This window comes from Haliotis cracherodii, unplaced genomic scaffold, assembly GCF_022045235.1.
Source record: "Haliotis cracherodii isolate W230 unplaced genomic scaffold, xgHalCrac1.p SCAF_16, whole genome shotgun sequence".
NCBI classification, from domain to species: domain Eukaryota; kingdom Metazoa; phylum Mollusca; class Gastropoda; order Lepetellida; family Haliotidae; genus Haliotis; species Haliotis cracherodii.
In genome coordinates, this window is record NW_027266271.1 from 3,927,143 (window position 1) to 3,953,926 (window position 26,784).

General features: G+C 38.8%; 1 protein-coding gene across 2 annotated transcripts in view; it reads right to left on the reverse strand.

Moving 5' to 3' along the window:
• The window catches only part of LOC139463733 (dnaJ homolog subfamily C member 13-like), a 510,967-nt gene that overhangs the window by 340,161 nt on the left and 144,022 nt on the right, over nt 1-26,784 (reverse strand). For both annotated transcript variants that reach the window (XM_071244983.1, XM_071244982.1), the window contains exons 20-26: nt 25,721-25,796; nt 18,676-18,771; nt 17,121-17,228; nt 10,039-10,164; nt 9,778-9,922; nt 9,457-9,529; nt 7,969-8,128 (exon numbers count right to left, since the gene is read on the reverse strand). In XM_071244983.1, coding sequence (XP_071101084.1) covers nt 7,969-8,128; nt 9,457-9,529; nt 9,778-9,922; nt 10,039-10,164; nt 17,121-17,228; nt 18,676-18,771; nt 25,721-25,796 — 784 coding nt within the window. The remainder of the gene's footprint in view (nt 1-7,968; nt 8,129-9,456; nt 9,530-9,777; nt 9,923-10,038; nt 10,165-17,120; nt 17,229-18,675; nt 18,772-25,720; nt 25,797-26,784) is intronic.

Consider the following 26,784-nt stretch of genomic DNA (forward strand, 5'->3'; position numbering starts at 1 on the left):
TGCCAGAACATACCAGAGGGACCCGCAAGTTTTGACATCTAGTTATCCTTGAGATAGGTAACTGTTGAGTGCCTAATAAATCTAAAGCCTCTTCAAAAGGGGATAGATCAAAGATTAGGTAAATATCATAACCAAATTACCTTAAAAGGACTAATCCAGAATATATCAAGGAAATAAGCAAATACATGATAAATTTCCACTGAACTACCATTAAATTTGCATCCCGATTACGCTCATGACATCGTCAGATGACCTGACTGATAGTCTTTCAGATGTGACAACACTTTCAGGTTCTGGTAACATCACTTCCAGTTCTGATGTTGGTACTTTTGGAGAGGCGTGATTTCAACCAGTCAAACCATCATGCTGAAGCAGTGAGCTTAAAGCTGATCTGTATCCATCTATAGTGCTATGACAAAACTGATTATATTGTCCAAGATGGAGTTAGAGTGAGTGATTGAGTGAGTATGGTTTTACGACGCTTTTAGCAATAGTCCAGCAATATCACGGCGGGGAACACCAGAAATGGGCTTCACACGTTGTACCCATGTCGGGAATCGAACCCGGGTCTTCGGCGTGACGAGCGAACGCTTTAACCACTAGGCTACCCGACCGCCCCAGATGGAGTTAGAGGTCTGCAACCATGAGTATAGTTACATCATCATATCCCAATCCCCATCACCTTTTCCACTGACAGAACCGGTCCCATCTATTGTCGTAAATAGTGATGAAGAAGGTCTTCAAGATTGTGCCAGTGCTGCAAATGCAGCCGTACGTTCCAAAACAAAGACATACACCAATGAAGTGAATTGTTTGGATGATCCCATACTTTTGTGATCATGTACACAGTGTTTAGGTGTTGAACCTCTGGAGGACATAAAATTCCCTTCAGAAGCTGGAATCATGCACCAATGTAAATTATATCCTGTCCTGGCTTGACCTTGGACATAGTCAGATGAACAAGGAAACTCAGATGTGACGACAGTAGTAAATGCAGGATGTATAATCTCTTACAACTTCAAGAATCCAGCAGTTGGTCATGGTGTCATGGTGTCATGGCAAATTTCCTCAATGACTTTGTGTGACTTTTCATTAAAGAAGAGTTGTGCAGTGATAGGTTGTGACAGAACAACATCCACAACTGTTCTGTAACTGCTCTATTCCGTACTTGTGAGAGAAGATGATGTCTTAGAAACAATAACAATTGGGTCCATATCCAAACTTGGAAGACAAGAGCACCCCCTGCAATTTCACTATGCTGTCCTACTGGCAATGAAGCCACAGTGGCTGGCAAGATGCCCCATAATATTCTTGAAGAAGTGATATGATGTGGAGTACCCCAGCCACAAACCAGCTGATATAAGTAGCTATCTCCAGGGTGTGTAATTGTGAGAGTGAGGGTAGAAATCCACATGGTTCACATGCGGTCGATGCTGCAATGGAGTCCATTTTCAGGCAAAACAAAAGCCTTTGAAGGATAATAACGGCCCGTCTCAAATGAGTATTTACCTGAACAATGGTGCACAGTGGCTGCCATGGCCAAAGTACCACCCGTATGACCTTCAGCCGTACAGTTCTCTTGATTGATTGAAGCAGGCTGAGGGTCTGATGTACCGGTAACTGTGAGCTTTTTAGTGAAGGTAACTGAGCCGTTGTCAACAGAATCCATAATGGAGTGATCTTCTTTACTCCAATTCCTAATTTGTGCATTAATGGTCCTGATCAGCTTGGGTGCCAGACAGATGCCATTTCTTCAGACGTCTCTCTATAATGAGCTGCATGTATTTTGCTGCTTCTTCATTAATTGCTCAAAGGGAGAGGGCTGGGGTAGAGTCAGAGTGGGTGCACATCTGAGTCTCTGGCGTAGTTGTAGGAGACATCTCCAGAGTGTGGGTGCACCTATCTTCAGATGCTGTGGAAATAGACAGAAAAACTCTCTATGGCTTTCTCAGCTGCCTGCTTCTTCCAGGCCTTCTTCCAACTCTCAAGCTTGGCAAACAATTTGATAGAGAGGGAGGCACACTGAGAGCACCTGGCTTCAGCTGAGCACAGCGAATTTCTGCACTTCCCACAGGAGGTGTGTGGATCCCCAGCAATTTTGTACTTCCCACACTACCTGCAGGCAGTTGGCGATGACAGTTAAGGAGATGCCATCTCTATACACAATAAACCACCTCTCACTACTTATGTAAACAGATCGCAGAACTACTAAGATAGAAATAAGATACTAATAGTGACTATTAAACATTAACTGATGACATAGATTAACTACACCGTGACAAATTACCAAATTGTGCTTGATAATGCTAAGAAAACCTTTCAGAAGTTGTTGCTAGGAGAAGCAAGATGGAAGTGAGATTTCCTGCCTTGCACATGTGCAAGGGCCTTTGGGTGGCATGATACTATTTCTTGGACAACTGATTATGGATAGTTGACAGAGAAGAGAACTTCTGCTGAAATCTGAACATTTTACAGTGTGATGACAACCAAACTACAGGATTTATTGCAGTGATGTAATAGAGGTAGGATATTTGCAGGAATATTAAGGCTGACTAGCTCAACTGAATTTGTCCGGAATAATATAAAAAGCTCATACAAAGTTAAAGAAGATTCAGCAAAATAAATAAGCTTCTACACTCCGTTTGCTGCAAAATCGTACAGATGAAATGTGAAATAGATATAAATCAGAAAGCATCAATTTGTCTTAAATGGCATGAATGTTATTTACCAACTTGTCACGATTATTTCAGACATTGCCACAGAGTAGAGAAAAAGTTATTTAACAAACTATCATGTAATTGTTGGTGTTTTAATTCCTGTTTTTACAAGGGTCTTGACGCAATAAACATAACAGCAGGAGGGAACACAGGGATATTGTCACTGTTACTGTCAACTGCAATAACAATTTGACTGACAGAAGCATGATCTAAACCATCTCTTTTACAATATCAATATATACTACTCAAAAGAAGTTAAGGATCACCTGATTCTTTCATATTACAATAGTTAATCTCTCATGCCATGACAGATTAACATTACCAAAATGAAAGAATCGGGTGATCCTTAACTTCTTTTGAGTAGTATATATTCTGGTCTCAACTTTGTCAATGCACCCCTCAGAATTGCTAGAATCATGAACGTGAAATACCATGGTTTTCATCATGTGCCATATTGTAATGACATATTGAGTTTGTTCTGTTTATTTTATTGCATATGAAATTAGCTGAATCACAATACCAAGAACGTCACCTACATTGCTTTGAGAATATTTTACAGATTCTCATTGTATATTCCGTTTAAAAACTACTACAGAAAGATATGCTACTAATTTAAACTTTTCATTTGACAGGATTTTATTACAGAAAAGACAGTAGTAGGTTGGACAAACACGTGCGAATGTAGGGCTTTTCAATTTACAGAGCAGACCCCTTGTAACAACAGGCATTAAAAGCACCAACAATTACATGAGAGTTTGTTTGTTGACAACTTTTTCTCTATTTCATGACAATTCTGGTGACATGTTGGTATGGACAAATATATAACTTTCATACCATTTAAGACAAATTGTTGTTTTCGGGTACATATATATTTTGCATTTTATCTGTATGATTTTGCAGCAAACAGACTATTGTTACAGCCATCTTCACAGCAGGTTCACAAAATTACACATAACTACATGCAAGACTTAGTTCAAACAGGGCCAAACTTTCCTGTTCATCATAATTGCCATGGTAATTATGATTGTACTTGAAGGTTACAGGATGAGTCAAGTACATGTATCACAATAAAATGAAAAATAGTGCCACAGCACTGTAGCTCACCTGAATGAGTAGTCAACAGTTGAAAATATAAATAAAGACACTGCTTTAACAAATTGGTAGTCACCCTTGATATTTTCTGCTGATATTGAGGATGAAGATATTGACAAATATGTACTTTATATGAAACTACAACAGTATCTTTGACTTCCCCCGACTTTATTCATGAAAACATTAATACCTTATAAAGAAATGTTAACAAACATTTTCCTGAGCAGGTTTCTAAAAAGTGACCTTGACCTCTGACAATATTTATTGTATATTTCACATTTCCATTCTCTCAGCTATGTGAAACCAAATTGTTTAACATAATTGAATTCTTAATAGTTTTCTTTATATACTACTGGACAAAACATAATTAAGCTTTGTATAAAGTGGTGTAAATGTTATGTTATCATAAATAACAAAAACATATTTGGTCTCCTGTCTGATCAATGTTGTCCGGAAACATACCCCATTCAAATTGCCATTAGCAATGATAATTTGTGTTCCAACTTCCGGCCCCAAACTGAAGATGTTGAGTAAACATGGCTAAAACATTCTCCTGGATGCATACAGAACCTTGCACGACCATCAGAGGTGTCCAGATGAAACCTGTACTTATCTGTGAACAGTAAACTGTCCAGGTCTTGTCTTCTGAACCCTAGAGGCTGTCTAAACCAATCTGAGCTTGTCTGAGAATGGAAGCAAAACTGGGCCTATCACTGGACGATGGGGTCAGAGGTTGTGTTCCCTCAATGGTTGTGCCACTAATTTGTACCACCCAAGGAATTGTCTGAGCTGTTAATGTAGCAGTTTGGTATCGATTCTGTAGATGCACCAACAGAATATGGTTGTCTTGTTGGTGTGACATATCATGGGTACAACTGGTCCATAGTACCAGTGTTGACCTGCAGTAGATAACTTCTCCAAAGAATTATTGTGTTTTGATAAACATTAAAATAAATGCCTGGTTACTTCATTTTAGGACATTCCTGTTTGCAGCATACCCAAAATATGCAAACTTTGATTTCAGAGGTTTTGCATTATTTATGGTTAAACAAGAGTGTTTTGAACCCCCTCCCCCCCCCCCCTCCCCCACCCACCAGCCCCCCCCCACACACACAACCTTTGACTTCTGTGAGTGAGTGAGTGAGTGAGTGTGTGAGTGAGTGAGTTGGGTTTAACCCCACTTTGAACAGTATTCCAGTTGTATAACAGCATTTCAGCTTATTGTTGGAGGAAAGCCCAAAGTGATGCAGATCTCAGATGTTCACCTCCTTGGCAAAACCCATGTACTTAGACACATGAGATTTATCTTCAATGAACTAATTAGAGTCACATCTGTTATTTGATATTTCAAAATGGCTATAAGTAAAGTATTTACTAGGGCTGTTACGATTCACTCGTGTATTCGGTGAATTGAACCATATCCATTCATGAATTGATTTCGTTATTTGTGTCCACAAGAATCGAATATTTATGAATATGCAATCGTGTACATTTACATACCCTGTACCTAAAAATATCCATAAAAACATATTTTATGAAGATTTCTTCAAAGACAACACTCTCATAATATTCAATTTGCCAGTATTGTGGCTACTGGTCATTGTCGCATTTGAGCAGACAATAGTACCTGGATAAGTGAAGTATATAAATGTACATTATATTATCAAATTAACAAACCATGTCAAATAATTTATGTTGTTATTGTTTCACTTTCAATGAAAATCGTCCCTCGTGGGAAGTTATTGATGCAACTGTAAAACAACAAACCAAGGAAAAAGTATTCCATATTTATTTGAATATATACCTCGCCAAACAATTCACTCTGCTTATGGTGCAAAGTCTGCTCTCTTACATGGAGACAAACTGTTCAGCAGTACTTAGTTTTGGTCCAGATGCCTGGGTTCAATATGACAAGAAATGTCTAGAGACTCTCTCGGACTTTGGGACAAAATTGACGGTTAGCTGTACATGATCCCGCAGTGGGGGGCGTCAACAGGTCCCTGGTTCATTCGGTCAGCTGACTGCTTCAACTGTTTCTGACCCAGCACTCAACATATGCTAATAGGAAATCACAGCTCAAATACGGCACATCCTTGCCACATCCAATTCAAAGGCAATGGAGAAAGAGTTACAGTCTCTCATTGGTAAGCTTAATTTTGTGTGTAGGGCCATCCCAATGGGTAGAGCATTCAGCCGCACTCATCGACCTCCTCTGCCAAGGTAAGCAACAATTCCATCATATTCTAATCACGGTATTGGTAAAACAGGATCTTCAAATGTGGCTTACATTTCTCATGAACTCTATCAATAATGTAGGTATATTGGGTGAACCGAGGAAAGCTACTTTCCACCTCCCACACCTCAAAGGTGACCAATGTGGGTACAGCAATTCAGTAGTTGTTGAGACGGCACCAGGTAAGTCAATCTACCCACTAGCGGTCCAAAGGCATACTTAAACATGTGCCCATCCGGCCAGGCCCGAGCATTTATCCACTTTGATCATACATCGCTAACCAGGTACCACTTCCAAGCTGTTCTCAAAAAGGCCTTTGTCCACTGCTCAAAAAGTACTGAAAGTTTCTTCCCACTCTTTCCCAATCGGAGCAGCAACTACAGCAGCTATCAATGGGGTACCACCACATCCCATCCAGCAATATGGCAGGTGTAAGTCACAATGCTATCAGTCTTACTTATATACGTCTACCTGTGAACTAATTTTTCATGTTAGTTAACCATAATTAAGACAGAAATAATATCTTCCAAATGCCACTACAGTACACTTCTTTCTAGTTTGGATCATGGGATCAAGCTTCATGTCAAGGGCAAGGCAACAGCTATCCCAACAGTATTCTAAGCGGGTGCCCCACAAAAGGAACTTGTGGTCGGTGAGGGGTGGCCTGCGGTGGAATGAACTGGACTGGGTCAGAGATGCTCAGGTTGAGGCAACGCGGCTCCATCAAGACAAGCCAGCTCCTCCTTGATATGGAGATATCCATCAAGTGAATCCAGGCGCACCTGACGGATCCCATGTTTGTTTTTCTGACATTCTTCCACTCCATTATTGGCACAATGCAAGTGACCCATGTAAGGTTCAAAAGAGACGATCTAAGCTAAACAGGTGGCTAGCCAACCATCCCTGTCAATTATGAACTTTTCATCCATCCCCCATCCAAATATAGTGGCCACTGACAGATCCTGGTTTCAGTGGGAGGGAATTCAACTTAGCTTTAAAGGAATCCAAGCATTCATCAGTGATATCCATAATGCCTTGGTACCAATGTTTAAGTAAGTTACGAGGCAATCATGGCGGGCACACATATCATCAGCAGCAGTCATGGGCTGTAGGGCAGCCCTTCTGTGCTAAATGGCGCTGTACTTCTAGGCTACCTCCCATATCATTATAATTTATACCAATGTATATACATTGTACTATTTAAGGTTTCGTGTCCCTACTTGCCCATTTAGACCCCCAACGTTGGTTGGGTTGGGATGTTTCCATCATTTGGGCCTTAGCATTAATTATCTATGAAGAATTATTTTTGGCGACGCAAGTCGCCACATAGCTAAATTTGGCCTTGCCTTCATAGCCATTTTGGCCTTTAATAGCATTATCATTATTTTAAATTTGGGTAGCTCTTCAGAATCTCCACATCCATTAAATCCACTGTTGCATCTTTGTCATTCTTTCAATAAAGCCCACCTTCCTCAGGTAGGTGGGCTCTTCCTGTGATATCATGCAATAAACGCCTCCTACGGCAAGCATGGGTTGCTAAAGACCTAGTCTCTCCTCTTATATTCACTGTTCTACTGAAATATGCAGTAAGAGTGGTGTATTGAGCAAAAATGGCTCGGTGTGCACTTGTGGGATTACTAAAACTGGATACACAAACATATTGTTTCATAGGCCTTGTAGTTTCAGAGGACTGGACCTAACCAGACAATGACCCACAAAAAAAAAGCTCACTTGATTTTCAGTCAGATGAGCTTAAAAACCATTGGTGGTTACAAAGTTACAGGTTTTAAGTGGTTTAAGTTAGGAAAGTTAACATACTGCATGATGGACAGAAGGAAAGTCAAGTTGTGCTGACAATACATAAAAAAACAAACAGAAAATGATAAATTCAAAGGTACAAATTATAGTCCAAGAAAGTAAACCTACCCTTTCAAGCATTCCAACAATGTATCGGGTATCATTGAATGCCCCGATCTCTTCATAGCATCGACCATACACAATGGTCATTGCTTGTAAACACATACATTTCATGTTGGTTTTGGGTGTGAGTAAAAATCTGTGATACAAATCGTTGAAGAATTCGTACCTAAAAACAAGAACAAATCCAATGTTCAAATATACACAATGTCATACTTACAAAAAACTCATTTTCAGTGTCATTTCAATATTGATATGCATCTTCAGGGAAACATTTTTTCACAGGTGATGACAAAAGGCCCTATTTGTATATCTGTCTATGGTCTGATGGAAACACGACATCACCATGTTTCAGGTTCAGTGCCGTGTTAAAAACCAGACAACCAGCAAAACAGAATAATGAAATAAATCTTGATTGTGTGCTTATAACTAGCTATCTTGTTTACAACATGACCAATCACTTGGACATGGTGAGTCAATGTTGGGAATTACTGCCTGCTCGACCACATGGGACCAATCTCGAAATGTGAGGTTATTTTCATTTTGCAAGTCTATGGACAGGAAATTTTTCTGATGCTCATTGCCAAACTTTAATCATGTTTTTAATCATGTTTTCAAATATTTATCTGTCTACTTCCATAACTAGTGAAAATGATAAGTAACGTATGTGATATATGTCGTGTCAAGCATCACACGTTTCAGGCATCTGGAACATCCATCTGCAATCAGCTTCATGCAAAATCTTCAGAACATTTAAAAGCAGGTAGAAAGGTCCCTGCATGTGCTAAAGTGGAGGTAAATATTGTCCTGAATTACAAAAATATGCGAAGAACAGGCCAGATGAGCTAAATATCAATACTCATTGTCTGCATTGATAATACCCCCACTCTACACAGCTGCAATTATTTTTTACTAAAATATGCATTATACACCACAAAATATGGTATAGTAATATGAACAAATATCCTGGATGTTTTTGCCATGTTTCATGACTTGAGTTGTGGTTTTAGATCTAGATCCAAACAAAGAGATCGTGCAGGTAAAGCTAGGTCCAGACTGTGTCAAAAGTTATGATGCCAAACCTTTTAGTCTTTAATATTCATCTAATATTCATCGAATTTGACCTTAAATGTCAGACAATCATATGCTATAAAGATTTGCCAGGAGTACATGAGAGATATAAGTAGAAAGTCCCTAACATGTAGTGACTAATGTTGGGGAAAACAAACTGTGTTGACAGTCAGGTAAAGACAAACACGTTGCCACGAATGCTTATAATAAATGTACTATCTAAGGATAGAAAAATATACAGTATCCAATCGCACATTCAACTATAATGTATTATGAACAAAATATGCAGGAATATATTTTCAAGATTGAATGATCTTGCAGATTTACAGACACTTTTGATAGCAGGCAATGCCTACTTCTTGCACAAGTTGGATGCAACACTGGCCCACCAATATTAGCAATATTAAAAGTCTGTAAAATACATACGACTTTTTGATTGCATTTGTTTCTTCACTTTCATCCTCTTCTTCCTCGAGGAGAAGACGAAGGTAGTAGTCGCCTGGAAAACAGAATCACACGTCTGAGGAATTCAATGGTCATTTGATATAACCGCACTAACATACTCCATAGAAATACACCTGCTGTGAGAAATTAACAATGTTTGAACCTGTTCAGTAAGTCGCTCGGGCACCGGAGACACCACAGAAAAAATTGACTTCAATCAAGCACTAAATTTACCTGGCACTTTTACATACTCTTGTGGCTAAATCTTTGTTCAATATGATATATGCTAACAAAAAGAATTACCTATTTTGATTTCCTCAGATAGACAATGGTAAGGCACCTCAAACTCGGCATGGTTCCAACCCACAATACAACTGGCTCCAAGTTCCTTGTCTACACTGAAGGCTCTCATTTCATTCTCCAAGGACTCTCTCAATTCTTCCCTCGTCTATTAAGAAAATGATACATGAAAGTCTCTTGATCAATGTGAACCAAATGGCATAATGACAACCAGAATTGTTCATATCAATGATGAAGTATATAATAATCACATATATTTCATACCTTGTAATTCCACAGAAGATTTGGTTTTGCATGGTCTCTGTTGAATTGGTAGTAGAACAACACCCAGTTTGCTTCACTTTTGATGCGCTGACGACGGTTGCGTAACACTATTGGACGATCATTTTGCTAGTTAAGAAAAGATCACACACAAATATCAGTATAAATAGAATAAACATTGTCCTAAGTGAAAAGAATACAAGTTAAACAGTTATGTTTACAAAGTTGTTATCAATAATAATATATTCAGGGATGGAAATGAACTAAGAATGTCTACCAGCCTGAATAGTGATAACATGTAGCAATCACCCCCCAAAATGTTTGAAATTCTACTGAACCTTCAGATACCTTTGAGGAAACTTGTCTGGGGTTATTGGGCTAGTACTAATATCTATCCTTGAATATGTAAAAGATGTAGTTATCCATCTCTTTTGGTTTTGGCATTTGGTTTGGTTCTACAAATGTACAGATTTCTGAACCAGATTGGTAATTCATTATTGTATGATGACCTCAGGATAATACCAGTGAGCTGTTTCAACTTCCTCCATAATAGCCAAACCTTTTGTGTAATTTCTTATGGAAGGGAACATTGAAACACTTGACATGGGTGCCGCCATCTTGGATGCTGTCCTGTAACCCGCATATTCACATCAGCAGGTATCTGACTTTGCACCAGGTCCACTTAACCAGTGACTCAATCAAAGGGGGTGGGCTGGGCCAGAATACTAATAGATTCCACATATATATTGTTATCCTTACTTCTAATACCAGAGAGATTTAGATTTCAGCATATTGGAAGGCAGTCTCAAATGGAGTCATCTATAAAGTTTGAAGTACTGTCTAAATGCTAGAAAAATGCTTTTCTGGCTTCATTTCATAAACATGAGTCATAGGGCTATGAAAATAGTATATATCAAAGCTACGCAAATTGACCTAATCCAGCCTGTCCTAAATGACAATGTGATCACCCTTAAAATGTACTTTTACGGGTAAAATGATGATAAACTAGCAAATATTCATGTATGAAATGGCCTATAACACCTGTCCCAAAGTGTGGTCTCAAAATATTTCTGCCGTTGTACTTAATTGACATGTGCCTAGATGGGGTAGAAATTAAGGATATGTACTGCATTATATTTGCTTGGAAAAATGAAGGATTAGCTAAAAGCTATGAAACGGGATGAGGTTGTGGTTTTGGAAGTATTTCATGAAGTATTTGTTGTTCTACAGATGATTTCTTGAGGTAGCATCTATCTCCTCTGATGACGAATATGCATCCGTACTATCACCCAAAGGTATGATAACTGGTTCAACAAGGCTGATGTCTTGCATTGATCCTTCGTTTAACCCTCATGGTGCCTGGACGTCAGTCAGGCTGCAAACCGCTCAGTGCCGCACTGTGCTGACGTCGCTGTTTCAAAAACGTATACATTGTATCAAAAGTGTTACAACGTCTTTATTTCTTCACACAGTGTAACCAAATTGTATAACATGCAACTCGAGTTGATTGTCTTTCCAACAGTATCTAGAGTCACCAAATCCAAAAGATCTATGCACTGCCCAGCCATCGATAAAAGTGCTGGTATTATAAGTTTCCTACTTATCCACATTAATCGTAATATGGACGCACCCGAATATGGCAAGCAAAGTCAAGTAAGCGCCCTTGTTTGAAATCAAAATGACCAATAATTCATATCATTGGCAAGTACATGTCCTAACAGTGATAGAAATATGATATTTATGTTGAAGTACACATTCACTGAGAACTTTACGTGAGTTATATTTACCGATAAAAAATCCCGATGAAATTGTGCTTGTTTTTGACGTCAAAACAAAATTGACAGAAGTGGAGGGTATATCTTGAAGAAATCCCAGTTACGTCCATGTATGTTTCAATTACTGTGCTCTTTTATTAGTGATAAAAACAACTTCGGGGTAATTGACATCATACATTTTCAAAGGACAAAATGTGAAAGGTCACTAAACAGCCCTAATAATACTCAAATTGACATCGCTCAATATCGGGCATCACTGTTATTTCTTAATAATTAACAAGATTATACTAACGTAATACCACCCAAGAGTAAGTACATGTAGATTCAATCAAAATTGTTGAAATTTTTTCATTGGCAGCAAATCTATTCAACAAACCTATTTTCAATCACTCGCAACTCGGGCGCCATATGTCATTGTTCCACTATGACCACCAGAAAACATACATCTTCGAATCAGCTCGTATTTCGCACTTTTCTGTCTAACTTAGACCTTTGCTCAAAATATACTTCTATGGCCAGTCCATGAAATACCACTTTTTCTTTCATTTATTCGTTTGATTTATAAATACGACTTTAGAAGTGTATTTACACCTAGCTAGGTATGTACATGTACATTTAAGGACATACGTGATAGTTTATTTCCACTAGTTTCCCATTCTAGGAAAATACTATTTCAGCAAATCAATCACAGCGCCATTATCACAGTTTCCATGAAAGGAAAAACAAATCGAAATCGAACTACCAGCACAGCGTATCCATAAGCGGTTAATCAATACAAAAAGATATTGATGTCATCATTGTAGAAGTAATGTTGATGTTTTCAGTAGTTGCATTATGTTTGTATCGCGTGTACCATCGACAGAAATGGGGGACGAGCTACCACATGTGGAACCGACCTTGACACAATTTGTTTACAATATGGCGTCGACTCACGTTAAATGTCGTGGCCACACTTTTGAAACCTCCATTTGCGAAAAAATGTGAAACAGTTAGGGCAAGTCACTCACACGGTCAGGTAGTTTGAGCAATCACACATGACTCTTAGTCATTTCATATGAAAAAAGTAGCAGTTATTTGTCTGAACGGGCGAGTATGTAGGACAACCGGTAAACAAGAAATGGCGGCACAGATATGATGCGAACGTGCCCTGTCGATCACTTCGGGCTTGGCTATTCAATGTTTAGGTTTTGATCATTAACCTTCTGCCCATAAATATACACTACCAACTTAATATTAACGATTATAGCTATCTTTCCATATCTTTGATTTGAATATTTTCTGTAAATCAGCATCATAAACAAGAAGACAGTCTGCACTGTCGGGGTATGTAGCGCCGTGCTAAATCGCCATGACACACAGTCGATAAACATATGCAATACTTGAACAAAAAACTTCCGTGGCCAACTAAATGTTAGTACTCTTACGCCAATAACTGTACAGTGGGGACTAGTAAATCTTTCTGACCAGTTCGATCAGATTTCTTTTTCAAATTGGCTGTCTGATATAATAATAGTTACGTGTATGTGACATGGGTGCATAATAAAAAAAAATGCCTTCATTCGCATGAAGTTCAACATGGCAGAAAAAGATCGAGAAGCGCGGTAACCACATTACTAATCTCGCCATATTTCGCAATCCGTAGCACTGCATAAAATATGAGTTACACGATATTAACGTTGAGATGATTAGGGTGATGATGGTTATAAATTCATTCAATGAACGTCATAAATGTAATGGAAATATACACTGTCGTTTTCTCATGTGTACCGACCATTCCGCCATTACCGATAGTCGATAAAAATATACAAAACATGTAAATAAACTTGTTCATAAAGGAGTGAACAGAATCGTATTTACGTTAATAAGTATACAGTTGGGAAAAATATGTCTTTCTGACCACTCAGGTCATATTTGTTCTTATGAACAAGGATTTTGTCTGAAAATATTTACGTGTTTGTGACATGGGTGCATAATCAAAATTCGCCGTCATTCGCTTGGTGTTCAAACATGGCAGAAAAAAGGCCGAGAAGAGCGTTATCACTTTACTAATCTCCCCATATTTCGCAAACCGTAGCATTGTATAAAGTGTGAGTTACACTATGTTAAAGCTAAGATAATTGGGGTGATGATGGTTATAGTTTTGACTTTGTGCACTCAGTGTTAAATATCAAAATTCACAGTTTAAAAAGGGCATTTTCTCGGGACCATATATGGTCCCCTGGCACTATGCGGGTGTGAAAAGTGAGGGACCATATATGGTCCCGTGGCACCAAGAGGGTTAACATGTGTGAGTTTGAATGTTGTGTTATGTCTTGTCGGGTACCCTTCACAGTTAGCCAAGATAGGCACAATAGGTTTGAGCTCACAATGTCTGACTGGCATACTTAAGACAACGTGACCGTGTTTTGCTGCAGGCTCATATGTCTTGTACTTAACTAGTTTCGTATTCAGCCGAATTTACACCATGATGGTCTGGAGTCGACAATGTCATATATTCCTGTATACACAGCCTTCAGAATACTCATGGTTGGCGCAACTGTATCTGATTCCCAGACATTATATTAACTGGCTTTAACCATGACAATGACACTGAGGTTAACCAGTCTATGAAAACATCAGCTATCATTTCCTTATGAAAATCACCAGGGTTTTTTTTCGGCCTCAAAAACTAGGACACATCCATCAATTAGCCCCATGACATGATTATCTTTACCTGATGATACCATGGGTGCTTGTTTGTCCATCTGTCGATAGCCACATGTAGTCAGTGGAATGATTCATCAAAGTAAAGGATCTGGAAACCTGACTGCGATGAATGGTGGAGAAATAACGTGACCTCATTGACAGGATGAAATATTTTACCCTGAAAACTGCTTGGTCATCGCCACGTGCAGTGTATTGAAATCGGCAATATTTAGTGCAGTCCAGGAAACATTAATTGTATTTTAATTTCCTCCCGAATTTTACAACAAGTCGGGGGTACTTTCTGCTCATAAAGCTTGTACACTTTATCTTTTTATGTCCAGGTTTCGTTTTTGAGACCACCCTTAAACCTTTTTGTTTTATTTATCAATCCGTAGACTTGATGGTATGAATTGAAAACCCCATAGCTTGGGCAGTTTGGTAATTCGCGCTAATTCTAAACTAATAAATGGTTTCCCTCTACCTCTCTAAAGTGTAAAGAACTTTCCTAATACAGACTCCATGTCGTGTACCATGCAAGTGTAATGTAACATGAATCATGGGAGCAGTGCTGACAAAACAAACGCAGCAACATTTTGTTATTTTAGAAGATGCACATCTAGAATTTTCTCCATATGATTTATTTTGTGTGGATTAGATATTTTATGAAGACTACATTATTATCATAATGGAGTCACATGCTCCTATTTCTATAGTCAGTTCTAGGGTGCCATCATTGGACTTGAATAAATATGAACTTACTGTTTCTGTTCGAATTTTTCTCCTGTAAACTTATCGAAAGGGCTCCTTGTTAATGAAATACTTCCAACCACAGGTAGATTGATCGGTAGTTACTCAATATTACAACAGCAACAGTGTGTGATTTTTTTATCCCTTTTTGATAGGCAAAAAGCCTTTTTTAGCATTTCCAACAGTACTTTAGTACAATTATCAAAAACTCCTAGAGAGAGAATAAAACACCCCTGGGTGACCCTACCAGTCAGGTGTGTGACAATAATACAAGGGGTTGGGACACGACCAGGGGCATTCTCCCCAGCACAATCCCTGATGGAAAATAGGCAAAAGGTGGTGTAATGTTGCAATGGTGCAGCTCAAGGTAGGGCATCCATCGTAACTGCAGAGGCGAGACACTCTGATTTCGTGAGTCCAGATGGAAGTCTGGTGATTCTGTTCACCTCATCGAGTGTGTCATAAGTAGCATGGATAGTCCCTTCTAGCCATCTTGACAGCCAAGTGTTGGAAGCAAAGACCAATATCATGTGATGTTATCAATTGTTTTGAGAGGTTTCTGATATTTGTATAATGACATGATCCTTATGGCCAGGTTCAACAATGTTTGGTGCCTCTTTCTAACATGTTGTATCACTTAAATAGGCCTTTACAAACAACTGTTGAAGGTGTTGAATTATTTAAAAAAACGGAAGCAACGTACTATATCTCCTTTCCCTGAATAAGCCTCCAAAAACATGTATCACATACCATTCTGACTTTACCAAACCAGGTGACAGCTAACCTCGTCAATACCCAGAACTTCAGATAAGGTGTGTATTTGCTTAAAATATGCAACATAAATCACCATTATCTAGTTTATTTTGAGATGCTTGTATATTTTAAATATAACAATAATATAACAACATGGACAGACATTTCTGTGTTTAGAAATGTCTCCAATGCACGTCTTGATGAAGGGGGATGAGCACAAGATATGACCTGTAGAACTTTGGGTATGTCAACAATGGTGATTTTTTTTTATCAAAGCCTTAACTGGCACAGTAATCTTCCTTAATGAAATGACTTCTGGGAATCTGGTTGAAGCACACACAATTGTCAACAAATACTGGTTGCCAGACTTTGTTTTAAACAAGAGAAAACTGAAGATACAAAGTAAATACAGTGTGAAACCTACCGATGATGTGAACAAGTTCTTCTGACACTAGCACACACAAGTGGGGGCTTCCTGTCTTTCGCATGTGCAAGAGCCTTAGGAAGCAAGATACTATAAGTTGCACAACTACCGGTAATTATGAAGTTGACAAGGAAGAGGACTTCTGAAGATTTTTATAGTGTGATGACAGCCAAAATACAGCACTTAGGTAATGATGTAATAGAGGTTTTGTATTTGTATGAATTACTGCCTGTCATTACCCTGGGCACAACACAGACCAACATGGAAGCACATGGGCTGTATAAACTACAGGAACAATATAGGGGAGAACATGTCACACACATCCAAACTGCTTGTGCTAAAATTGAACAGATTGGGGGTTGATGTGCACAGGTGACATTCACTCCAGTGAAACAACTCCAAGGACAGTAAAGAGGTACAGTAAAGAGTGTGTCTAACAAAGAACCTGTTGCCAGAACACGCTGGTATCAGTATGGCAAAATAAATAACTTTGTTAAACTGGTAAGATCAAGAATTGAGTTTAGAAATATCTGGAGTATTGGTCTATCCAGATTCCAGACTGATAACCTAGAGCATCTTAGGTTGGGGATAATATGGCACAGGATACATTTTTGTCCAATGTAAAAACCTCCTTTGGACGAAAGTTTGACATTCTACATCAGGCATGCATAATGAAAATTTTATTATTACTGTCTTTTTACCTGCTTTGTTTCAAGTCCAATTCGAGATCTCCAGTGCTGTAGAAATCCATCAATTCTTTTTTCAAACAATTGAAGCTGTGGGTTCTTTTTATTCTTGTTTTGATGGTCCTTGAATGGAAAACCATAAATGTGACTTATGCTGGATTACTTTTAAGCACCTTAAAGAAAGTCTTAAAATATCCAATTAATATGTCAAAAACTGTAAACTTCTAATCACGGTTGTTATTTCAGTGGTCTAAAACCTATCCCAGCTGTTCGCACATGGGAACTGGTAATGTAACCATGTTGACCATTTGCTTGTAATGAAAGGTCCAAACTGTCTTTCTAAGGAAAAGGAATTGTTTGAAATTATTCAACATTATTTCTGTAACACAATTTAAGAATTGTCTTGACACACTTCGTCCGAAGTACCCAGAGACTGTCTTGTTTTAATTTGTCTTTAGACATACATTGATCAACAAGCTCTCATTCAATGGTAGACTGTGATATCAACTTTGTATTTAAAAGACATACTTGTCACTAAAATTAAAGAAAGAGATGATAAATTGTAAAATATTACCCATCTAACCACATGCAGTCACTAGTAAATAATTATGAACTTAATGATATCGATACCTATTCTGCCTTTTTGTTATTCCTTGAAAAAAATGCAATGGCAGGGCAGAAGAAACAAGTGTAAATAACGTGAACAAATTTTTCACATCAAAAAGATGTTCTCATATATGATCACAGGTACCTAGGTTATGGTTAATAACAATTGAAAAACATTATCACTTCTATGATTTAATGTACTGATTGGTCCTGGGTACCAACATTTGATATGCTTGGGAGGGCCTGGGATATTGTCTGGAATTGTTTAGCTACAGCTTTGAATCAGTTATTTTATAATTAGACTTAAATTAGTTTTATAAATAGTTTGAAACATAATACATTTTTTAAAACAGTTTCTAAAATCTCAGTATATCTAATACAATATACATTGTATCCCATTACTTAATTGCAAAATACCATTTGTTTTATTGTGAATGTATCTTCACCATTCAGGTGAAATAAAGATTATCTATCTATCTATCTATCATTTATACTCAAGTAAATGTATATACCTGATGTTTTAAAGACTGATCCACATCAAATACCTTGACCTTCAATGTCATCTTATCACATGAGGGAATGTCTTCAGAAAGAGATGATCCTCTACTGTCTAGATTTCTAGTCTAGGTCTAGACATTGTGATTAGTGTCAGCTTAATAGGGTCTCACAGTTTTAGATTAGCAAATGTTTACAGATGACAATCAAAATGGACAAACTCGCAATGACAAAATATGGGATTTGATTTGCCCAAGTAAGCTAATAAAAGATAACTTAATGCACCCCATTACAAAATGATGAACAATGAAGAAGTAAGTATACATGAGGTATACAATTCCAATCAAGAGAAACTTGATTATCAAGAGTAGTTTGTCTTAATGACACTGAACATACTGGTTAATAATTATTCTAATTTTGGTATTATATGACAGAATGAAAAAGTAATGACTAGGCTAAGCATTCTTACCAAGGCCAGCTTGACATTATCTCGTACATGAAGTTTGTCCTCTTCATTCACAGGGACATCAGCAGCAGAATCCAGGAAGGCCAACAATCCACTGGGCTGAAGGAGGAAATACAGTTACACCAGTCTCAATGGGATGATGTGTAGACAGTACATTTCTTGAAATCAAACATTATCTTGAGTTTTATACAGTTAGATTGGTTGATGGAAAGATATTCTTTCTCACATCACCAGCATTGTAATGTCAGCGTTCATACAATATAATATTCCAAATACCTGTATCAAATTATTTCCTCAATCTCACTCTTTCATTTTCAATTCTGCTGTTTACCCTGAAACACTTCCATTACACACTTATCTGACAACACAAATATAGCCATCAGCTCTGTAGCTCACATGAATTGATCTGCTGAATGAGATCAGATGGCTCATAATAATGACAAACAATGTTACGAGCAGGATTGTGCACATCAACAATTGTGAGTTCCAGCCTCCAGAATGACTATGGCAATTAGACTACTGTGAGAACATAGGGGATGTTACTTGCAGGGATAAAGTGAACTTGCTGTTGTCAAATAGAAGATAATGTATGATAAATTGTCACTGAGAACCCAAGAGTTAAAGTATGAACTAAGGAACAGGACATGGTGAGTGAACAGAAAAGCAAATTATCAATATAGCTGCAATGTGTGACATTTCTACATACTGGGTTTTCCAGTTTGACCTATATGGATGGTCTGTCATTTGGCTGTACAGACAACGAGCACTGAACAGAATCTCTCCATGGCTTTAGCTCACATACCATTTAGACATTTACACATCTGGTCTTACACAGTAACTTCCAGTTTGAGAAAACACACGCTTACTTATTAGATGTTAAAACCAAGAAGTCTAATGGTTCAAGCTCCTTTCTTTCTTTCCTTACTTCCAGTTTGTATCATGTCATTTCAGGCTTTGGAAAACACTTCCTACTGCAATTGGTTTGTCTGTTGTTAAACGCTGCACTCAGCAGTATTCCAGCTATATGGTGGCGGTCTGTAAATAATCGAGTCTGGACCAGACAATGAAGTGATTGATATCATGAGCATCGATCCACGCAATTCGGAGATGCATCAACCAAGTCAGCAAACCTGACAACCTGATCCTGTTAGTCGCCTCTTACGACAAGCATAGTCGTCTTATATGGCAAGCATGGGTTGCTCAAGACCTATTCTACCCAGGATCTTCACGGGTCACCTACTGCAATTGAACTTTAAACAAGAGAGTCCCATGTGTTCTAGCCCAAATTATTACAAAGTATATTAGTATTTCCAGTTTGTGTCATGTCAATTCAGGGTTTGAAATACACATTTTTACTTCATTAGAATTTCAAACCAGAAGAGACCCAATGATTCTAACACAGTCCTCAGTACTTCTAGTTTGAATCATGTTATTTCAGGTTTTGTAAATCAAGTCTTACTGCTATCAAACTTTAAACCAAGGAGGTCCCATGGTTCTAGCTGCTTTTGTATCAAAGAACATACGTTTTGGATAACCTAACTTCCGGTTTCAGAAAACATATTCTTTAAACCAGAAAGTCCCATGGTTCGATCTCAGTATGAAGTGACGAAATTTGTACTTATGATACTTATGAAAATTTGGCTTCCTGCAGTAAAAGTAAACCACATATAGAGCATCCTATAACTGCAACTTAACAAAAAGGTTTGTTGTCTTGGCAACTGGAAAACATTTACAAAAATTCCGAAACAGAACTGGAAAAAATAAACATTTCAAACGATCCAAAACACCAAAAGGCACATGGTTAGACTGATATACAGCACTTGTTTGGAATTCTTCCTTAGCGAAGGAACAGGAACCACAAGTGAAGGTGTTGACTCTACAGAGGAAATCGTGACCAAGTCACGTTGAGAACTGCCTCAGCATAAAATGAGTGTCCAAGACACAAGATACCACCCCCCTTTCCTACTAAATTTCCATATCCTGTAACCGAAGCAAAACCAGCAATTAGAGCAGCACCTACCGATACTTGATTTTTACAAGTACAGTCAACACTTGTGACCACTCCCCTTCATGGAGGCCCTCCAATGAAGCTTATGGTTGACCCCGATGCTGCATCAGTTGCTCACTACATTTATAAACCTATTCATTGGTATCGCCATTTAGTAAGAGACTTCTTTCTATAGGCATTAAAACCTATTGTGAGGTTTTACTTTCCAGTCGGGTTAAATCTCATAAACAGGGATGTTGTAATGTCCCTGAGATTTTATATAATATCCCAGGGATACTATATAATATACCAGGGATTTTATATAATGTCCTCGGTATTTTATTGATACAACTTCCGTTCAGATTATATCATGTAATGAAATGTAAAATCAAATGACAAATGTTTTCTTTATATTCCCGAGGATCGAGTGAGTGAGTGAGTGAGTGAGCTGGGTTTAACGCCCCTTTTAACATTATTCCAGTTATATCACGGCGTGTCAGCTTAATGTGGGAGGAAAGCCTGAAGTGATGCAGGTCTTAGACGTTTACCACTTCGGTGAAACCCACGAGCACGGGTATGGTGCTGACAAACCTAGAAACATCGGGGCGAACCGGGATTCGAACCCACAGTCAAAGGTTTCTGGCATGCCTAAGGGACGCAACTCTGCACAGCATACCGCGGCGCCTTAGACGACTGGGCCACCCTTGCCCGCCCCCCCCCACGAGGATCGAACTCGCAACCTTCATATCTGTAGCCCAGTGAGTGTACCACCAGGCTATAGAGGTGTTGATAAGCCTCACTGGTTTTTTGAATGTCCTTTTCAAGATCCATACGCCAGCAACAGATATTTTACGCGCGTTTCCTAAGGTTCATGGAAAGTTTGTTCGAAACATAAAAATGTTGATAAATGTTGTTTTAAGTTTCTTTTTTCGGTTTATAAGCATGGAAAAACACTTTCCCTCGGTTTTGGTAGACAGGGCATGCCCTAGGGGTCGGGAAAAACCACGGGGGCTTCGCCCCCTTCATTTTTCCCTCTCCCCAGGGCATGCTCTGTCTACCAAAACCTTGTGAGCGGGTTTTCTCCAATACATATAAACCTCTGATGACATAAAACAAAAGTAACAGAAGGTTCTTCTAAATGTTGATAAACTTACAAGGCAGGCAATATCAACAATGTAATTCCTGTGTAATGCCCGGGGCGTTCCAGTGTAATGCCCGTGGAATTCTGGTGAAATGCCTGACCCTGATAACATTTCAATTGTAATACTAAGGGTTTACAATTAAAGTTTCGTTAACTTGACTCTTGATGTGAACACTATTGTGTTTTGATGATTGTTTAAAAGTCACAATTTTTTTTAACATGAAAATTCCATGCAACTTCATATCATGTTAAGTTTTGCAACCCACTGTTTTCCACCTGAACTATCAGGGCAGGTGATGAGAAGTTGTTAAGTTTATCATTTCATGACTCCAGCGAGTTCATACTTGCATGTTTTTTTTTCTCTTGGACACTTTGAGCGAATTCCTTTTATACTGTGATACACAGTATTATTTCACTATATGGTATGTCAATGTTTTCTTATTTTTCTGGGTTTTTTTCTTGCATTTAGTCAGTTCATAAGTTTGATAAAACATGTCCCCTCGGTTTTGGTTGAAAATGTAAAACCTTGACCTCGGGTTTCAAAACCGAGGAGGCATGCTTTACCCTATACACCTGTACCATTTCCCCTCCACTGGCAAGATGATGTCAAGGCTGGCTTGGATCAAGACGTCAGGCTAGGTGTGATCGAGCCAGTACTGATAGCTGATCCTGTCACATGGTGCCATAAGGGGTCGTTTGTCCCAAGAAGAACAGCAAACCAAGACGCACTGTTGACATTTCAAGTCTGTATCACATTGCAACAAGAAGACTGTATTTGATGCTTGGAATTGCTACCATAGTGTACCAATTCTGAATGAAGACAAACATCTGACGACATTCAAGATAAAGATATCTCACTGACCCTCAATAATACATTTCCTCAGGAGATGGATACAAACAGCGTTTTGATGAGATTGTTGCTATGAACCTAACAAAACCAAGTGCGTAGATGATGCACTCCTCTGGGCTGTTGACGACATTGCAGAGTGCTTCTTAACAGCCTGTAGATGGCTTGACATCTGTGTTAGAAATGGCAATATGCTGAACCCTGAGAAGTTTGTCTTTGCTCAGGATACAGTTGAATTTGTAGGCTTTGAGTGAGTGAGTGAGTGAGTGAGTGAGTGAGTGAGTGAGTATTTCGCCGCTTTTAGCAATATTCCAGCAATATCACGGCAGGGGACACCAGAAATGGGCTTCACACATTGTACCCATGTCTGGAATCGAATCTGGGTCTTCAGCGTGACGAGCGAACGCATTAACCACTAGGCTACCCGACCGCCCTGTAGGCTTTGAGATAATATATGACTGTGTTTGGCCCTGTAAAAAGTACCTCCAAGCAATCCTGGACTTTCCCACACCAAGAAATATTTCAGACATGCAGTCATGGTTTGGCCTAATCAACCATGCCTTCAACATGGCAGAAAGGATGCAACCATACCCTCTGGGACACCTTTACGACGGGATGGTAACTTCAACATTTTGTTTCCAAAATCAAAGGCAGTTATTGTCTGTGAGATTGACGAGGGCATATGAATATTTGACATATGCAAGCTGACATGCCTTGCTACTGACTGGTCCAAAGGTAGAAAAAAGTGGCTATTCCAAAAACATTGCAAATGCCTAAAGACAGCGCCTTACTGTTTTCATGGTGGTTGGAAGATCACTCTGGTTGGCGGCATATTCACCCATACAGCTGAATCCTGCTACGGCCCTGTGGAAGGAGAGGTGTTGGCAGTTGCTGATACACTGGACAAAGCCAGGTACTTTGTTCTAGGCTGTAACCATCTCACTGCTGTGATGGACCACAAGCCACTGCACAAGATACTTGGAGACCGATCCGTTGAACATATCTTAAATCTCGACTCCAAAAATTAAAAGGAAAAAACATTGTACTACAAATTCCAGATGGTTCATGTACCAGGTGCAAAACACTGTGCTGCTGATGTCACGCCATTCAACAGGCCATCATGAGAAAATGGTGTTAATAGATGATGTCGCAGCCATTTGCCATGATGGCGACTTGCTTGACCTCAAATCTCAGTCACATGATCCTTGCCTCAATAAGATGCAGCGAGAAGCCTGATGACAGCATTGAGGACTCTACACTCGTCGTCATCGTCAATCAGCTCCCTCCAGTCATGGGACTGGATAGCAACCTGATAGCTACCAACAGCTACAAGGATATGGTGAAGCTGGTGGAGATGATAGAATCAGGGATGCCAGAATTGCACTATGAGTTACCAGCATCACTTCGCAGTCACCATCAGTCTCATGAACATCTACATATTGATGGGGTTGTCATATACAAGGATCGAATTGTTATTCCCCCATTACTACGACCAGATGTGCTGACTGCACTCCATTCTGCTCACCAAGGAGTGTCATCGATGATGTCGAGAGCTGAAGCATCCATCTTCTAACCCGGAATCACTCCTGTTATCAGAGCCCTCAAAATTGATTGCAATCACTGGCCCCTCACAACCTTGTGCTGCACCCACCCCACCAGTCTACCTTGTCTACCCAGTCTACCCATTTTAATGCGTGTTTGTGTGCTGACAACATCAAATTAGTTAAAGTTAAAGAACCCAGAAAGATTGCCCCCTCCTGGCTTAGTGACTATATCCATGCTATTTTGGCGGAATAACTCCTGGACTGTGGGGCTGTAAATCTGATAAAGATTATCAGACATGAATGTGTTACATGACATTCCTGTCATCCTTCTCTTCCATAGAAATGGAGGATTTGAACATTTATAACATGTGACTTCAAAACACTTGAAAACATTTCAGTTCATATCATGCCCATCAGGCTTCATCAAATCACAAGTATTTCATAGTTACTATTTCAGGGTTTCTTTTGTGTCTTTGTCATACTATACCAGTTTGACCTTTAATGCCATCCAATGATATGTCACAAAAATACCCAGCCCTCACAAGAGCTATACATCAGGTGTGAAATCTTAACAAGAAAATGTGTAAGCTTTCAGTGGGAAAAAACTGACATATAATTTTTAAACACAGCTGCAGCAAAAACATGAAGCAGCTGGGCATCTGCTTAATAAAACATTTTATTACTTGTCCATGAAGAGATCACCCGTTTAATAAACATACAGCTGTATTACACATTGAGTAATACCAAAATGCATGCTAATGTACTCAGAACACGTTTCACGAACAAATATTGAAAGTTCTTAACATCCCTTGGCTTATTCAACGACATTGCATGTGGAGATGATAGATCACTGAGAGGAGCTTATGTAAACTCGATGAACCCTGCAACCTTGTTGCTAGGCTGATGTCACATGACATTGCTTCGCCGAGGGATCTTGCAACACAATTCCACAAATTTCGTCATCGGGTATTGTGACGTGATTGTAAACTTTGAGGCGCAAGGCCCCGTTCCACAAGGCGATCGTATTGTAGCGCAATGACAGTCGTTAGTCTTAATTAAAGTATGCGAGTTGCGATAACCTTAGTGCTACGATAATTTTGTGGAACGGATGCCTGAATTCTAAAGGTGGACTGTTGTATGATATCAAATTCATACGTGTTTAAAATATTATTCTGTTAAACTCAATTGGATTATGCCATGGATCGTGTAGGTGTCAGCCTATTCACACTTAACAGTATCATTCTAAAAACATTTTAAATGGCAAGTAATAAATAAAGTACTAAACTCGCACCCGTGTAAAACCAATATTATGAAACTCATGAATAGTTGTGGTATCTGACTCGCATTCCCTCGTCAGATACCAGAACTATTCATTCGTTTCATAAAATTGGTATTACACAGGGGCGAATTTAGTATTCTATATACATGACGCTCAACTACTACCTGAAGCTTACTCACAACAAAGCTTACAGACTGACAAGAAAGATCTCAGTCAGTTTCTTAGTATATATATGAGCTTCTGCACTAACCAGTATTCTTCTGAGGAGTCCCATTGCAGTTGGGTGTCCTGTGACCCACAGACCTACCAGGTGGCGACTCAGCTGTCTGCAACAGGAAAACATTAGATATAACCGACAGATTATTGATGTTGTATAGTCTTAGTTGTTGGTGAGGACAACATAATTAAAACTGTTGCGTTACAATGATGCACAATCAGTCCTTTGTCTCCACTTTGTAATTTGCAACAACAGTAACACAGGAACAAACAAACAAAACCAGAGTAACAGAGGGAGAGAAGCACATTTGTAGTTGATGAATTTATCATTTTTTTATTCTCCTAAATTTTCCACTAGAATGCAAAATGTTTTTTCATACCTCCTGATAATATAGACCCCTAATTCTGGGAGGATGTCATGCAAGTAAAAGTAGGGAAGAGCACTGCATGTCAGTAACTTTTGGAGATAGTGGTTTTCACCCCCTGGATACAAGAAGGACATGTCCCTCCTCTTTAACCCTCACTCAAATAAAATTCAAAATACATCATGCACACAAATAGACTTCAGAATTTTTAATTCTGTGGGAACTTCCCTGTTCTGTGATATCATCCACTGTCATTTAAGCAAAGCAAAATTAGTGAAATTGACCTCTGAAAACTAGGCACATCATAAGTCTTGCCATTTTTGACACATACTAAATCATCATTCACAGCGTTATTTACAGGACCCTGGTATGTTTTGAAATCTAAATTTTGAATATTTACTAGGATAGATTGGCTTTAAAAAATGGCATATTAGTGATCATTGGTATCTGTCTTTTTATTTACTCATTAGTGATCAATCTAAAACTTCGCCCATGACCCGAGAATCGAAAATATGCAAACACAAATGCCGAAGTGAACTTCCAGCCATAATGGGATAGTGTTTACAAAAAATGGCGGTTATGAGTTGCCTCTTACATCACTTATGTTTGACACTCAGCTGCAATACATAAATGTAAACAAAGCAAAGTTCAAATTTTGAGATATCCATTTATCTATTTGTTACATACATTTGCTCAATATTTTCAGAATATGCATGGGAAGAGAATGGTAGCA